The sequence below is a fragment of the Canis lupus genome, chromosome 12, assembly GCF_048164855.1.
Source record: "Canis lupus baileyi chromosome 12, mCanLup2.hap1, whole genome shotgun sequence".
Lineage (NCBI taxonomy): Eukaryota > Metazoa > Chordata > Mammalia > Carnivora > Canidae > Canis > Canis lupus.
Window position 1 is genome coordinate 43,674,611 of NC_132849.1, and position 18,291 is coordinate 43,692,901.

Here is an 18,291-nt window from a genome sequence, read left to right on the forward strand (position 1 = left end):
TCAAATCCTTCTATATCTTGACTGTGGTGGGGACTATACAACTGTATGGATTTGTCAAAACTCTTATAAACTGTACACTAAAAAATGGGACCATTGATTTACCTTGAAAAAAGAAAAAAAACAGGAGTGGGGCAAGCCTAGAAATCAAGAAAAAAAAAGTCAAAACAAAACAATGGGGATAGAAGACGAGCTGGACAGAGAATTCCACAAAATTTCTAGCTAAAGGGGAATGCCTTACGCTTTAAAAATATAATAATGAGTTTACTTCTGCACAGATTATACAGTGAACTTTGATTTCTCTAACCTAATTATGTTCAAAAGGCAGAAATTAGAGAACCAAGGAAAAACACGAAAGAGAAAACAAAAGCATTCAAAGATTAAAAAGGGATACAAATGAGGAACCAAAGATGTATGGGAGGATGTAAGGTAAGTAGTCACCACAAAATAGATCCCCAAACAGGGTCTGGAAAGTAATCAGTACTCACAGGCCCATGCTCTGACCTCAGGTGATACGCAAGTCCAGCCTTCGATTTATATGGCTTTCCACAGTGGTGACATTTCAGGGTCATCTCCTCCAGCTCTGCAGCCCCTTTGCCACATTTTCTGACATGGTACAGATATCCCATGATGCTGGTGAAGCTACTAGAACAGCTCTGAATACAGGAGAGAGGCCTGAACTATAATCTTACATCTTTTGACGTGATTTCTCAATTTCTAAACAGCCACAAAGGACTCAACCACCACACAGATCCTCTGATATCGCTAGACCCTCTCCAACATCTCCCATTTGCACAACCCTTCCTTGTCCCTTGTCCCTGCCCTAACAGCTGTCCTGTCTACCACCAAGAGTCATGTTCAATCAGTTGAGTCGGCATTCAGTAAACTAGCACTGTCCGTCTCCTCCGTGGCAAAGCGTCCTCTCTGGTCTGTGACTCAACTGCACCCCAGTAGCAAACACCCAGCAATGCCAAAGCTCCTCACAAGGAGACTGCTAGGAGCCTTTTCATCACACTGAAGAAAGATGGTCAAGAAACACCTCCAAACAAAGGGAAAGGGGAGAAAAATAAGTTTGTGGAGATGAGAAAGAAAATAAAGAACTATTAATGAATTCAAAACACCTGGAAAAGCAGGAGCCACTCTTATGCTGTAAGGTGACACAGACAAGGTCTACAAGAGAGAAGGAGGAGAAATGGAAGAAAGTAACAGAAAGACATTGACTCAAGACTCCAGGCCGAAGGAGGTGCTGTCCCTGGGCTCTTACCTCACGCATGCACCTGAGCTTTCCCAGTCTCTTTAGAACCGTTCGGAGCCGTTCCCTCTCACTTGGCTCGTCTATTTCATCTCCAGCCGCCTTCAAAATGGGCTAGAAAGCAAGAGAAGCAGACAAGAAGATGATTCACAGGAAAGACAGATACAGAAAAAAATTATATCATAGGAGAATCAAGGACTGGACTAGCACCTAAGCCGATGCCCATGAAGCTTAGTTATCTGACTCCCGGCTTTCTCCATCTTCTCCTAGACAGACAAGGAAGCAAATGCAATGCAAATAAGAGTTCAGAGGCTCTATCTTCCAGGAGATGAACCCTTGAGGCTAACCAAAACACACAAATACCCACCAAGGATTTCATTTTGTGTAACTCTTCTATCGAAAGGGTGTTTTTAGACCGCTATAAAGCCCCAGAACCTAGGCACCTCCGCTGGGTTATCCACACTTATCTGTGTAAAGACATCCAAACACCAACCACACAGGCTCATACGGTACCGAAGATACTCTTACCAAGCTATTATGATTTGCCATGACGTGATACTTCATCCCTGCCAGTGAACGAAGCTGTTTCCCACAATGATGACAAGTAAACATTTCCTACGAGGAAGAAAGACTGCTCAGTGCCAGGCTGTTCAACGGAGAAACAGAATGTTACAAAATCCTACTCAGAAGCTCTTGTCTGTATCTCCCTCATTTCCCAAACTCAACAGTCAATGAATCTCAAAATCCCACAACCTCAGTGTCATGTCCTCAAGGGTAAAGAAGTAAACTGCAACGCATTTTTAAAGTAGCAAGAATTACCATTTACTAAGTGTCAATTATTTGTGGAGTGATGGGATGGGCACTTAGCACATATTCTTTCTTTCTTAACCTCTCTGGGACTACACAAAATAATTTTTTCTCTATTGTTTTTTAAGATTTTATTTATTTGCTCATGAGAGAGAGAGGCAGAGACGCAGGCAGAGGGAGAAGCAGGCTCCATGCAGGGAGCCCCCCACATGGGACTCGATCCAGGTCTCCAGGATCACGCCCTAGGCAAGGCAATGCTAAACTGCTGAGCCACCCGGGGTACCCTTTCTCTCTCTTTTTTTAAATGAGAAAACCAAGGCCCACATTTGAAAAGCTAAACGACAGTGAGCGGCTGAGTGAAGATTCAAACCCAAGTCTGTCAGACTCAAAAGCTTAGGTTTTCCTTATAACACAATGCTGCTTTTTCTCCTGTGTAATCAGTATACCTGACGGCGAAAGATGTCTAAGGTATGGGAAAAGATCACAACCATCACAAAATGCCACAAAATCTCTAACCTGTTTGCACGTCTCCATGTGTTTCTTTAAGCCCTCTATTGTCTTCCTCCCTACCGCCTGGCAGGTAGGACAGGAGACACTGCCTTTATCCACGATTTCTAAGTACCATTGTTCCTCCAAACTGCCTACAAAGGAGAAAAAGGAACATCCCATAATCTTCACAATTCTCTGGACAGGAAAAGCAAATCCTGAAGCTTAGTAAAAGTATCATAAAATGGTTTCCCCCCCTTCCTGGGGAAAAGAACCTTGCTGCAGATGATTTCTACAGATAATCTGTTTTCAGACAATCAGGAGTTTCTGAAACTCCTACTTCGTTCCCCATGATAAAAACCATCTAAGAACCACTCAAAAGCTCTAAGCGCCATGTTTTTTCTAGCTTTATTGAGGTACGACTGACAATGGGCAACATTTTCCTAGCAGCATCTAACAGCGGGATCCGAGATATATAGCAAGCCACAGGTGTGCTTGAGACTTTGTGAAGTGTTTTTGTCCCATTTAGTCTCCTCGAAAATTCTGTCTTCATTACCCCTATGGAGAGCAAGGAAACTGAAGCTTGCAGAAGTTAACTAGAGGGCAGCAGGCCAGAAAGCTAATTAAGAGCCAAACTTCAACAAGTGTCTGACTGGTTTCCAAACTCATGCCCTTAAGAACTGCCTCCTTAAAGAAACCCTGCTACATCATTCCTTTAATACCACCACCACCGCCGCCACCACCAAGAGTGTGAGCACTAGGTACCCAATGCGTCCAGCAGAAAACATACCTGCTGCATAAACTGGTGGTTCCTTCCGAATACGACGAGCCTGGGATTTGGGATTAGGTTGAGTTTTAGGCCGTTGCTTCCTCCCTGACGCAAGACAGAAACTTGAAGCCTAACATATCACCTTGCTACCCCTTCTCTACTACCAAAATCTCTTCCCTCCTCTTCCCAATACCCTGTGCCCCACTCCCTCAACCAACTGACCCTCTTAAGTTGTAACAGAAAAAAACAACAGGTAAGGTCAGGACGGAAGCCATTCCTTGCCAAAAAATCAAAAGGCTCACTAGGGTTCCAAGGGTCAAAACCTAAGGGCTTTCTCTCTTTCACCTCTAAGGAATAAAGCCCAGGCACCGAAGGAAAGAGAATGAGCCACACTACTCCCTTACCATAAAGCTTATGCTTCTTCTGAGGAAATTCTCGATAATCTTCATCTTCTTCCTGCCTGGGTTTCCTTTTTCCTTTGGTTGATATTCCACCAGACCCTGAAATACCAGAGGAAAACAAACAAAACCCTCAGTATGGCTTCCAAGTGAACATCTTGGCCTGCCTTCAAAACATCACTCACAAGACCACCACAGAGAAAGCTCACGAGCGAGCACAGGCCTCACAGAGGTGCTGTGACATTTTTAGGGAAGTTGGTAAAACTTCACCAACTTACACAACCTCCCCTTTTCCCTTTTCACTATTCTCCATCCCAAGAGATCAATTGTTCCCTATGAATAATAAGAGCCTGAAGGCAGTGTCCTTTCTTTGGTCTTGAATCGAGGCTCACACTGAAGAAGAATTGTTCCAGGAAAAGGGCTGCTCAGGACCCTTGACACCATGCCCACCAAGACAACTGTACCTAGAATCACCCTAAGCATCGACAGAGGATCAAACTGGAACAGTGGGAAAGAGATCCAAATCATTTTTAGGGGACAGGCTGACACTGGTCTAACCTACAGGACTAAGATTAGCAGAATTTCACTCTAAGATAGAAGGACAGTTCACAAAGCTGATAGTATGTGGCAGCCTAACACAAATGTGAGAAACACATATGTGATACTTAATACTTTAAGAGCCATTTACAACAGCTCCCTGGGGAGTACTCTGCCTTTGAAACATGACAGAGATACTGATACCTTCGACACGGGAAGCAACAGCTGGCTTGACCCTTCTCATCTTCATCCAGTAGGTAGATTTTCGGAAGGATGGTGGAAAATCACTCACTGGCTCACATGAAGAGGCAGATGATGAGCCGCTTAAGGAGTCATCGTGAGGGATAGTGTACTGGAAACTATTATCCTTTATGGAGCACTGCAGCCTGCTATTAATACGACATAGATATATATAGATATATAGATATATATACCACAAAGGAGGATCTAGAGTTAAGTTCCTTTAATTATTTATATCCTCAGAAGACAAGTTGGTTATCTATGCAAAAACTAAGAAACTTCATAATAAAAACAGAATTGAGATTGTAATCTAACAACTACAATCGTTGATCAAATGCAGTATATAAAATTATTATACTTCATTATAATGAGAAAGCAGTCCATTCATGATCATTCTGCAGCCCATATAGGCATTCTGTCCTAGGTTGATCAAAGAAAAGAAAGAAGTCAAGGTAATATGTGTTCTATGTGTTCTATGACCCTTCAGAAGAGCTCCTGGATCTGGAACCAGGTATGTTCAGGCCTCCCTATTTCTCTGACAGAAGCACAGTAACTAAATAGTATCCCTGAGACTACAGGAGGAAAAGAACAGTTTGTGGGGCCCTCGTTTGACCCATCTTCCCTCTACCTTAGCCTTCTCCCTAAACCTGGTGTCACAGTTATCCTGTCTCACTTAGGCAACATGATTCTTAGCTCCCATAGTTCAAGGAACACTGCTACCTTGTCTGAGGTAAGCCAGATCCAAATTTTCAAATCTAAGACCAGTAACTATGTAGTTAACAGATATTATTAACTACAAAGTGTCTTCTAGGTGGTTCAGAATGCACAGAAGAGCAGCAGTTCTCAAAGTATTGTCCAAGGACCTCGAGACATTCCCTTTTCCAGCTAAAGATCTGTGTAAGGCCTGTGTTAGGTCTATGGTTTAGAACGGTCACTCTGAATGCTATATGGAAGATGAAAAGAAAAAAAAAAAAAGGAAGATGGCCCATGGAGGAAGAGTGAATAAAGGAAGAGGGGTTAACAGTACAGGGAAGAGGTAAAAGGACTTGAACGAGAGTTTGGTAGTATAGGTAAGTTGGCAGATTCAAGATAACACGTTAGAGGTAGACCAGATAAGAATCACATAGAGGTTTGTGGTAGGAAGGAGTTAGAAGTAACACAGATGACCTTTCTTAAGAAAATCTATACATAAAATGTGATATATGCCTGTTATGGAATAGTATGTAGTTGTTGGAAGCAACAAACTTTCTCTTTTTTTAAAGATTTTATTTATTTATTCATGAGAGGCACAGAAAGAGAAAGAGAGGCAGAAACATAGGTAGAGGGAGAAGCAGACTCCCTTCAAGGAGCCCAATGCGAGACTCGATCCCTGAATCCCAGGATCACACCCTAAGCCATCCACTCGTCCCAGCAACAAACCTTTTCTATACATAAGACATGAACATAACTGAAAAGCATACTGGTGAATGAAAATTAGAAAACAAGGGTGCCTGGGTGGCACAGCTCATTAAGCATCTGACTCAGATTTGGCACAGGCCCTGACCTCAGGGCTGTTAGATCGAGCCCTGAGTCAGACTCACTGCTCAGCGCTGAATCAGCTCGAGACTCTCTCTCCCTCTCCCAGTGCCCTCTACCCTCTACCCTGAGCATGTACACACATGCACACTCTCTCTGTCCAAAAATAAATAAATTAGAAGAAAAAGGAAAAAGTAATAGAACAAGATTTAACTTCAATGTGGTAAATTAAAAACTAGTATACATGTAAACAACACTAGCTACTTTACAAGGATTCATAAATATTTAAGGACAAATATCAAACTCGCTAACACCGTTGTCTTTGAAAGGGAATCGAAATAAAGAAAACAAAATACTAGGGACTGCTGATGTCAGTATGCTATGAACAGGGAAGAATGATTTTCAGTTCTTTGCACATGAGATCCAAAATTACAAAAAAGTTTAATACAGTGAAGTTATCATTCTGCCGCAGTGCATAAGGCCACTACGACCCATCCCTCCTGCTGATCACAACTGAAAATCCTCGACTCCGAAAAGTAAACAAAGCAGGTGGATTGTGGAGGGGAATCAAAATCAGGAGAAGTGACTCATATTGAATGTGTTTCCCCATTTTTTGTTTTTCCTCACATGGCTCTGCAATTAAGGGTGGGCCCCATTTGCAGAGCAGCATAGGCAGCCTAAATTCTAATAGAAACTCTAGAAACTCTATCTTTCTGGCAAGAGAAACCTGGAAAAGGGATCTCCATGGACAAAACTGTGTAAGAAAACTGTGGAGAAGAGACAGACAAGGAGGATGATCTCATAATTCTCTGTATGAATCTACACAAATCATGGCTTAATTCCAAATCTCATATATGTGGAGCATACCCAAACCAGCTTAGCAAAGGCTTTGAAAAATGAAATAAGATATGAACAAGCTGCACACCAGATTAACCTGCGAGCTGCTAGTAAAAGACAGACCCAAACCAATGTATCAAAAGCTTGGAGAAATGAAACAAGACTTGAAATACCTGAAAAAGTCTCAGACGAACCCCTAAGCAATTTAAGCAGAGGTAAACCAACATAGCAAAGACTCAAAGAATGAAACTAAGACTGAACCAATACCCTCAGAAAGCAAGACAGAACTATGGTCTGAACAGGTTACTTGCTAAAAGAAAAACAGCAATGATCACCCAGAAGATTCTTTTTTATTTATTTGAATTCAATTAGTCAATCCCCCAGAAAATTATAAAAAGACCCAAAGTCTATACAAATAACATTCACTATCTTAGGAATAAATTCCATAATGATGTAATACACAAAAAATCGGAAAATGTGCATAATTCTGAAAGGAATAGGAAATGAACAAATGTCAACCCCAAGATGATCCAGATGCGAGAAGTATAAAAAATTTAGGGCAACAATTATAACTATGCCCCATGCAATACAGGAATACACATTTGAAATGAAGGACAAGGTAGAAATTCTGAGAAAAATAAAAACCATAAGAAAGAACTACTTGAATTTTTAAATATATTTTATTTATTTATTTGACAGAGAAAGAGAGACCACATGTACAAGCAGGGAGAGCAGGAGGCAGAAGGAGAGGGAGAAACTCTCCCTCAGCAGAGAGCCTGATGTGGAGCTCGATCCAAGGACCTTAGAATCAAGACCTAAGCTGAAAGTAGATACTTAACCACCCAGGCAAACTACTAATTGAAATTTTAGAACTGAAAAATACAATGTTTGAAATAAAACCAGAATGGGCTCAATAATAGAATGGAGATGACAAAGGAAAGAACTTGAAGACAAATCATCCAATCTGAAAAACAAAGAGGAAAAAGGTTGAAAAAGAGTAAACAGAGCCCCAACCACCTGTGGGTCAATACCAAAAGGTCTAACTTAAGTGTAGCCACAATCCCAGAAGGAAAGGAAAAAGAGACTGTGGCACAAAAATACATTTGAAAAATTTATGGTAGAAAATCACCGAAATTAATGAGACATAAATTTACAGATTCTAGGAACTCAACAAATACTCAACAAGATAAACTCAAAGAAAAACACACCTAGACACATCTTAATGAAAATGTTCAAAACCAGGATGCCCGCCGGGTGGCTCAGTGGTTGAGTGTCTGCCTTTGGCTCAGGGCATGATCCAGGGTCCAGGATCGAGTCCCACTACAGGCTCCTTGCAGGGAGCCTGGTTCTCCCTCTGCCTGTGTCTCTGCCTCTTTCCTCGTCTCTCATGAATAAATAAATACAATCTTTAAAAAAAAAAAGAAAGAAAAGAAAGAAAGAAAGAGAAAGAAAGAAAGAAACTGTTCAGACCCAAAGATTTTTTAAAATTCTAGAAAGCAGCTTTAAAAATGACATATTACAGGGGCACCTGGGTGGTTCACTTGGTTAAGAGTCTGCCTTAGACTCAGACACTGGGATCGAGCCCCACATTGAGCATATAGCCTGCTTATCCTTCTTCTCCCTTCTTATGTTCTCTCTTGCTATCTCTGTCTCTCTCTCTCAAATAATGAAGAAAATATTTTTTTTAAATGACGTATCACATATAGGAAACAATGGTTTGACTGATCACAGAATTCTCAACAGAAACCAAGGAGAACAGAAGATAGTATAACATCTTTAAAATCCTAAGAAAAGGGATCCCTGGGTGGCGCAGCGGTTTAGCCCCTGCCTTTGGCCCAGGGCGCAATCCTGGAGACCTGGGATCGAATCCCACGTCGGGCTCCCGGTGCATGGAGCCTGCTTCTCCCTCCGCCTGTGTCTCTGCCTCTCTCTCTCTCTCTCTCTGTGTGACTATCATAAATAAATAAAATTAAAAAAAAATAAAATAAAATCCTAAGAAAAATGATTTGGCAAACCAAAATTCTATACTCAGTGAAAATAATGCTTAGATATACTTCTTCACAAGAAAAAGAGAAAACGAAAATTTGTTGTTAGCAGACCTGCTCTATGAGAAATGTTAATGGAAATTATTCCAGATATGATGAAGGAAAAAGATGCCAGAGAGAAATCTGGATTTTTAAGCACGAAGAGCAAAAGAAATGGTAAATAGCTGGGTAAATACGTTAACAATGACAACAACAGAAAACACTCTTTAAAACAAATTTTTAACATTCTCTGGTAGAGTTTTCAACATATGTAAATGTAATACTTATGATAGCTATAACTTATTGGTCAGCAGGCAGTGGTTAAACAATCTATATGGTTGTAAAGCTTCTACATTTAAGCAAAGTGGTAGCATATTAACTCAACGCTATGAAACAATAGGTATGTATATTATACTTCCTAGAGCAACCACTACACACAAGAGAAAGAGAGAAAAGAGAAAGAGTCAAAAATCAGTAAACTAAAATCAGGCACCAAATATTCAAATAATCCAAAAGAAGGTATAAAGGAAAAAACAGGGTACAAAGACACGTAATAAAATGGCAGACCTAAATCCAACCATATCAATAATTAATTTAAATGTTTATGGTCTCCAGATTTGGGCAAGAATCCTCAATAAATGTTAAAAATGTTACATGTTAAAAAAAATAAAAATAAAAAAAATAAATGTTTATGGTCTCAACACTCCAGTTAAAAAGTCAGAGACTGTTTAAGAGTGAATAAAAAGGCAATACTTTAGTACTCTAGTAATACTCTTGAACAACACGGGTCTGAACTGTATGGATCCACTTATACATGGATTTTATTTAATATGCAGTACAGTATTGTAAATGTCAATAAATAAATAAACTTTTTAAAAAAGATTTTTTATTCATGAGACACAGAAAGAGAGAGAGGCAGACACATAGGTAGAGGGAGATGCAGGCTCCCCACAGGGAGCCCGATGCAGGACTTAATCTCAGGACCCTGGGATCACAACCTGAGCAAAAGGCATACACTCAACCACTGAGCCACCCGGGTGCCCCCTTTTCCTTGTCATTTTAATAATATTTTATTTCCTCTAGCTTACTTTATTGTAAGAACACCATAGTATATAATATGTATAACACACAAAATATGTGTTAATTGTTCATGTGATCAGTAAGACTTCCAGCAACAATAGGCTATTAGTAGTTACTTTTGGGGGGAGTGGATTTTCAACTGTGTTGTGGTCAGCATCCCTAACCCCTGTGTTGTTCAAGGGTCAACTAAGTGTAAATTGTGCCAAAAGTGGCAGACTTTCTTTTCTTTTTTTAAAATACATTTAAGTAATCTCTATACCCAATGTGGCCCCTGAACTCGTGACCCGGAGATCAAGAGTCAAATGCTCCTCCGACTGAGCCAGCCATGTGTCCCCACACTTTCAGTGTAAAAACATATAGAGACTGGAAATAAATGGATGAAAAAATTAAACTACACAATCAGCAAACAGAAGAAGTCTGAAATGGCTATTTTGATACCAGATAAAACAGACTTCAAGACAAGAGTATCACCAGAGATAGAAATAGACACATATCATAATGATAAAAGTAACAAATCATCACAAAGACACAATTCCTCATTTTATGTGGCTAGCAGTAGAGGATCAAAGTACACAAAGCAAAACTGATAGAATTAAAGCAAAAAAATAACAATTCTACAGTCTTAGAAGGAAATTTTAAGACCTTCTTCTTTCAGGAAGTGATAGAACTAGACAAAAAGTCAGTAAAGACATAGAAGATCTGAACAATATTAGCTACCTTATTCCAGATCACTTTATTGAGCACCACATTCAACAACTACAGAATATACATGCTTTTCAAGTAGACATTGTGCATTCAACAAGATAGAGCATAACTCTAAACTTAGAAAGAGGAAAATCGGGCAGCCCCGGTGGCTCAGTGGTTTTGCGCTGCCTTCAGTCAAGGGCCTGATCCTGGAGACCCAGGATCGAGTCCCATGTCCAGCTCCCTCCATGGAACCTGCTTCTCCCTCTGCCTGTGTCTCTGCCTCTCTCTCTATCTCTCTCTCTGTCTCATGAATAAATAAATAAAATCTTTAACAAAATAAAAAGAGGAAAATAGTACGTGTATTCTCTGACCACATCAGAATTAAATTAGAAATCAAGATCAGTAAGATATTTAAAATAAAAAATACTCAAAAAAATAAAAAATAAAATAAAATAAAATAAAAATAAAAAATAAATCCTGAAATTAAATAATCTCCTTGTAAATAATTCATAGGTCAAAAAGAAATCACAAGAGAAATACAAAGTAACAACAAAAATACACATATCAAAATTTGTGGATTGCAACCAAAGCGGCACTCAGAAGGAAACTTAAAAGCTCTAAATACTCCTATTACAAAATTAGACCTAAAATCTAATTTCCTGACAAGACTTCATCTTAAGATACCTTACAAAGGGCAAAGTAAACCCAAAATAGAAGGAAAAATATAACAAAGAGGAGGAATTCATGAATTAGGACAGCACAGAAAATCTGGTTCTTAAAAAGATCAACAAAATTGACAATCCTGTGGCTAGACTGACATATTAGCAGCAAGCAACTAGAAATGGACTTATTAAAAGTTATTATTTACAGTAATATTAAAAACACACACACAAAAAAAACACCTAAGAACAAATCGAACAAAAGATAACCAAGACTCTTATAATGAAAACTACAGCATGTTGGTGAGAGAAGTTAGGGATCTAAATAAAGGAAAAATACAGCATGCTCATAAGTCAGAAAACTCAGTATTGTTAAAATTGCAATTCTCCCCAAACTGATATACTGATTCAATATATAATACTCATCAATACTCCAGCATGCTTCTTTTTATAGAAATTGACAAACTAACTCTAGAATTTATGTAAAAAGACAAAGAAACTAGAATAAATAAACAAACTTTTAAAAAGAACAATAGAGTTAGATGACTTACCCTATCTGATTTCAAGACTTACTCTAATCTCACAGTATCAAGACAGTTTTAGTATTGGCAAAAAGATAGATATATACACCAGCGGAACAGAATAAGAAGTCCGGAAACAGACCCACACATATATACGTTTACATAATTACTGACCAAGGTGCCAATGCAATTGAATAAGGAAAAGAAAGTCTTAACAACAGAATATACAAAATTTAAAGAAATTGGCATTGATTCTTAGGACACACCATGCACAAAAAATTAACTCTAAACGAGTTATATATCTAATGTAAAACCTAAAAAGTCTAGAAAAGGAGAAAATCTTTGCAAATGGGGATGGCAAGGTTTTCTCAAATACATACAAAAAAAGCATGACATATAGAAGGAAAAAATAACATTTTAATTATTTTTGATGATAAATTAAAACTGTTGGTCTTCAAGGCGCCTCGGTGCTAAGTTAATTGAGTGGCTTCAGCTGAGGTCATGTCATGATCTCAGAGTCCTGGGATAGAGCCTCAAGTTGGGCCCCACACACAGCTGGGAGTCTGCTCAGAATTCTCTCCCTCTGCTCATCCCTTTTCTTGGTAAACTAAACACTAAATCTTTAAAAAATAAATAAAACTATTGATTTTTTAAATTAATTAATTTTTTTAAATTTATTGTATTTTTTTTTATTGGAGTTCGATTTGCCAACATATAGCATAACCCAGTGCTCACCCTGTCAGATGTCCCCCTCAGTGCCCATCACCCAGTCACCCCAACCCCTGGCCCACCTCCCTTTCCACCACCCCTTGTTTCCCAGTTAGGTGTCTCTCATATTCTGTCATCCTCACTGATATTTCCCACTCATTTTCTCACCTTTCTCCTTTAATTCCTTTCACTATTTTTTATATTCCCCAAATAAATGAGACCATATAATGTCTGTCCTCTGACTTACTTCACTCAGCATAATACCCTCCAGTTCCATCCACGTCGAAGCAAACAGTGGGTATTTGTCATTTCTAATGGCTGAGTAATATTCCATTGTATATATAGACCACATCTTCTTTATCCATTCATCTTTCAATGGACACCAAGGCTCCTCCCACAGTTTGGCTATTGTGGACATTGCTGCTATATACATTGGGGTGCAGGAGTCCTGCCATTTCACTGCATCTGTATCTTTGGGGTGAAACCCCAGCATAAATAGATTTGCTGGGTCCTAGGGCAAATCTATTTTTAACTCTGAGGAACCTCCATGCAGTTTTCCAGAGTGACTGCACCAGTTCACATCCCCACCAACAGTGTAGGGGGGTTCCCCTTTCTCCACATCCTCTGCAACATTTGTGGTTTCCTGCCTTGTTAATTTTCCCCATTCTCATGGGTGTGAGGTGGTATCTCATTGTGGTTTTGATTTATATTTCCCTGATGGCAAGTGATGCGGAGCATTTTCTCATGTGCTTGTTGGCCATGTCTATGTCTTCCTCTGTGAAATTTCTGTCATGTCTTTTGCCCATTTCATGATTGGATTAACACTACTGATCTTTAAAACACACCATTAAAGGGATGCCTGGGTGGCTCAGTGTTTTAAAAGTAAATAATCTTTAAAAGTAAATAATACATACATACATACATACATACATACATACATACATACAAATACCATTAAGAAAAATAAAATGCAAACCAGAGACTGGAAGAAAATATTCAAGACACATCTATCAAAGATACTGTATTCAGAATATAATTTTTAAAAATACTACAATTCCATAGCAAGACAGACAACTCAACTTTTTTAAATGGGCCAAAGAGGGGTGCTTGGGTGTCTCGGTTAAGCTTCTGTCTTCAGCTCAGGTCATGATCCAGTCCTGGGATCAAGCCCCAAGTCAGGCTTCCTGCTTGGCAAAGAGTCGGCTTCTCCCTCTACCCCTCTCCCTACTTGTGTTCATTCCTTCTCTCATATTCTATCAAGTAAATAAATAACAAAATCTTTATTTCTTTTTTAAGATTTTATTTATGTATTCATGAGAGACACAGAGAGAGGCAGAGACACAGGCAGAGGGAGAAGCAGGCTCCATACAGGAAGCCCGATGCAGGACTCAATGCCGGGATCCCCGGACTCGGGGATTACACCCTGAGCCAAAGGTAGACGCTCAACTGCTGAGCCACCCAGGAACCCCAAAAACAAAATCTTTAAATGGGAAAAAGATATGAACAGGTACTTCCCAGAAGATATATGAAAGGCTAATTAAGCACATGAACAGATGTTCTATATCACTATTCATCAGGAAAATGTTAACTAAAATCACAATGAAACACCACTATACACCCTTAAAATTGGCTAAAAGTAAAGACTTATTCCTATACACTGCTGGTAGTAATATAAAATTATACCACCAATTTGGAAAACAGGCAATTTTTTTTAAAAGTTTAACATACTCCAGACATGACCAATCAACCTAAGATGGCATATCTTGGTAAAACAGTATCATCTCAGGTATTTATCAAGAGAAAAAGAAAAAAAATATTTCCCACACAGAGATGTGCTCATGGATGTTCAGAACAGCTTTACTTTAATACTCCCAGAATGAAAATAACCCAAATGTCCATCAAGGAAGATGGCTAAACAAATCATGGTATATCTATAATGAAATTCTATTCAGCAATAAAAATTAGTTCTCATTCAAAACCATTATTTTGAATGAAAAAAAATCATGCAAAAATAGAACATACTACCTGATTTCATTTATATAAAATACTAGAACATGCAAACCACAGTATGGTGACAGAAAGAAAGGTCAGTGTTGTCTGGGAACAGGAGTAGAGAAAGGAATGGATGACAAAGGAACCAAAAAAAAACTTGGGGGAGGGATAGAAATGTTATCTGGACTGTGGTGACACTGTTACGGTTATTTACATATGTCAAAGCTAATCAGTATGGTTTCACTCATACATGGAATATAAGAAATAGTGAAAAGGATTATAAGGGAAAGGGGGGAATTGAGTGGGAAAAATTAGAAAGGAAGACAAACCATGAGACTCCTAATTGAGAAACAAACAAAGGATTGAAAAAGGGGAGGTTGGTGGGGGGGATGGGGTAACTGGGAGATGGGCAATGAGGAGGGTACTTGATGGGATGAGCACTGGGTGTTATACTCTATGTTGACAAATTGAATTTAAATTTAATAAATGTAAAAAAAGGGCAGCTGGGGTGGCTCAGCCGTTTAGCGCCGCCTTCAGCCCAGGGCCTGATCCTGGAGACCCGGGATCAAGTCCCACGTCAGGCTCCCTGCATGGAGCCTGCTTCTCCCTCTGCCTGTGTCTCTGACTCTCTCTCTCTCTCTCTTTCTCTTTCTCAGTGTGTCTCATGAATAAATAACACAATCTTTAAAAAAAAAATGTAAAAAAAAAAAGAGCTGATCATACTGTATGCTTTAAATATGTATACTGTAAAGATGCATTCTATTGTAATTCAATGATACCTCAGTAAAAGTATAAAAAATTTTAACAGGAATTAGCAGTACTCTAGGACCAAAACCCACCATCCAAAACAATGGGAAAAATCTCTACTTGGAAGACTTGCTAGTATCAAGAGGCCAATAAGAGTCAAGTCCCCTCTGACTCCTCTTAGTAAACTGTCACCATAGGAATTTCTTCACTGTCAGTGTAGGACTCAAATATACCCATATCCCTTCTCATGAATAGGCACAAGCACATTAAAAACAACAACTAAAAAAACAATACTTCATATGATCAGCATGATTAACATCTTAGGAATTAATCAACGTGGTTAAGAAATCACTCCCCCTAGGTCTCTTTTATTTTCAAAGGACTCAACAAAAACGAGTGTTTTACAATACTTGTCAAATGAGGGTACTTGATTGCTTACAAAATCTCATATTAATCCTAAACTTCCCTTTCCATAAATATGGCAAGAAAATGATTTTGTTTTAAATAATAGGATCTTAATTGTAGTGACTTTATAATTTGTTGACTATGGCACTCTCCCCCAGTCTCAGCTTCTAATCACAAGAGTGAGAAGTTTAACCAATTTTCAAACTCCTTTCTGCCCTATCAAGAATTTTTCAGAGACTCTAGTTCATTCTCCAGGTGGAACTACTTAAGACTTCATTACAAAATTATTTTTGTTCTTCTCAATTTCCTTTGCAGCCTCTGTTCATTTTTTTTTAAAGATTTTATTTATTCCTGAGAGACAGAGAGAGAGAGAGAGAGAGAGAGAGATGCAGAGACACAGACACAGGCAGAGTGAGAAGCTGGCCCCATACAGGGAGTCCGACGTGGGCCTGGATCCCGGGGATCAGGCCCTGGGCCTAAGGCAGCGCTAACCCGCTGAGCCACCTGGGTTGCCCACCTCTGTTCATCCTACCCAATCCTTAAATGCTGATGTTCTCTAGGGTTTCATTCTCTAGTCCCTTCTGGTCTCACCTCTCACCAATGGTTCTCAAACTCCACAATCTCCTAGAAAGTCAGTTAGAAAGGATTCCTGGGACGCCTGGATGGCTCAATAGTTGAGCATTTGCCTTCGGCTCAGGACATGATCCCGGGATCCTGGGATCAAGTCCTGCATCAGGTTCCTTGCAGGGAACCTGCTTCTCGCCTTGCCTATGTCTCTGCATCTCTCTGTCTCGAATGAATGAATGAATGAATGAATGAATCTTAAAAAAAAAAAAAAAGGATTCCTATGCCATAATTCCAATGATTTTGATTCAGATTAAAGATAAGGACCTATTAATCTTTTTATTTTTTTAACCATTACCCACTTGCTATTCCATTTAATGCTTTTAGCTGTTCACACATTCTATTTCTCTATGAAGAAATACCTTTTCTTTCTGGCTAACTGCATTATTAAGGAATAATAACTTTCAAGTCTGTTTAGGAGTAACTTGCTCTGGCAACTCTTCCATTCTGAACTATCACTCCCCATCCCCAAATGCTATATTAAATTCCTATTTAAAAATATTTACTTACACCGAATCATGTTGATGTATTTGCCTATCTCCCCTTTTAGAGTATTCTGTGTTTTATCTGTATATCTAACCTACTACACAGCTGGCACATAACAGATATTCAGCAAATGTTATCTGAATTAATTCCTTCCAAAGAGTATCTAGTTAATAAGAACCCCTTTTGTACTAACAAAAACGGAAAAGGTTAGCACGGTCTATGAAATAATAAACCAGTCTTAAAGCCAAACAGTCTGAAAATAAAAGGATTTCTTACAACCATTTTTATCCATCCTTCCCTTGTTCATCAATGTATTCATGAGTATATATTTGATGTCTGAGGACATGCAAGGTACACTAAGTCATACATTCCATTTTTAATATAATTTGTGCTTTTCTTTGCAAGCTAGGTTCTTCTCCCCTACATTAGGTTTAGATCTCCACTGTCCTATCAGGTAGGCACTAACTACAGGTGGCTATTTAAAGTTAAGATTAAATACAATGAAAAATTCAGTTCCTCAACCACACTGGCCACACTTCAAGTGCTCAAAAGTCAATGAACCCCAGAAAATCTCACTTACTTCTTAGCTCCCACGATCTTCGTGCTCCTCTGCTGCTTAAAGGATGTGGGTTCCGGCGTCTAGCAAATCGCAAGCACATGAGTGAATTGCTAGAAACCTCTGAACCCTTACCACAAAAGAAAGAGAAAAAAAAAAAGAAATCCCCCTGTGCCCAGAAGAAATGAAGCTCTCCCCTGGCAGCTACCTCAAACGGAAAAAGGTAAGACCTCTTAAGGAAAGTGTGCCGTCTTGTCTTCCAACTGAGTTAAGGCAGGTGACAACACCGTAGTCTATCATCTCCCCCATTCCCAAAGCCCTGTCCCAGGTAAAGATTCTAAAGGGAGGCGAAAAGTGAGGACAACGGATATGGAATGTACTGGGTATACAAAAGGAATAGAAATTAATAGCAATCTGGCGAGAAACTGAGTCCAGAGAGGTGGGGAACAAGTCAGCGATAAGTGGGTGGGAAAAGAGGGAGACAGGTAGATCTGACCTAGAAGGGTGGGGCCTATGATGGGCTCTGAGAAAACCAATTCTGAGCATGGGACAAAAGCAAGGGACCGCGTGCTGCGGGCTCCACAGCGCTCCCCGTAAAGCATAACGGTCAAACTGAGAAACTCACGGCGGGTACTGCACCGAGTCTGGAAGACATCACTCCCTCTCCACGCCTAACAAATCCATCCAAGGCCTCCGGCCAGACCAACGCCACTTCCGCTCTCCTCTCGTCTCCCGGATGTGCAGTCGGCGCCGCCAATCCCAAGTCTGAACGTCTACTTCCGCCTGGCAGCTTCCGAGGGGGCTGCGGCCGGAGTGAGTGACGCGCCTTCCTCCTCTGAGACCCCGCCCCGGGAAACTGTAGGTGGGGTTTGGAGCCCCAACCTGGCCTCGGAACCCCTAACTGCCGCTCTATCGCTTTGCCCGACACCGAAAGCCCCTCCACCCTTCATTCCCCACCCAGTAC

At 39.8% G+C, this 18,291-nt stretch overlaps 1 protein-coding gene across 8 annotated transcripts in view; it reads right to left on the reverse strand.

The window, feature by feature from the left end:
- Positions 1-18,109, reverse strand: part of ZNF512 (zinc finger protein 512) — a 32,905-nt gene extending 14,796 nt beyond the window's left edge. For 2 of the 8 annotated variants that reach the window (XM_072771456.1, XM_072771453.1), the window contains exons 1-9: positions 17,953-18,108; positions 17,352-17,410; positions 4,451-4,635; positions 3,716-3,811; positions 3,333-3,416; positions 2,573-2,697; positions 1,778-1,864; positions 1,262-1,363; positions 486-653 (exon numbers count right to left, since the gene is read on the reverse strand). In XM_072771456.1, coding sequence (XP_072627557.1) covers positions 486-653; positions 1,262-1,363; positions 1,778-1,864; positions 2,573-2,697; positions 3,333-3,416; positions 3,716-3,811; positions 4,451-4,635; positions 17,352-17,410; positions 17,953-17,982 — 936 coding nt within the window. In that variant the 5' untranslated portion in view covers positions 17,983-18,108. Of the gene's footprint in view, positions 1-485; positions 654-1,261; positions 1,364-1,777; positions 1,865-2,572; positions 2,698-3,332; positions 3,417-3,715; positions 3,812-4,450; positions 4,636-17,351; positions 17,411-17,952 lie in introns of all 8 variants that reach the window. The other 6 variants (XM_072771461.1, XM_072771459.1, XM_072771454.1 and 3 more) reach the window with 5 other exon arrangements.
- Between the last annotated feature and the right edge of the window lie 182 nt (positions 18,110-18,291).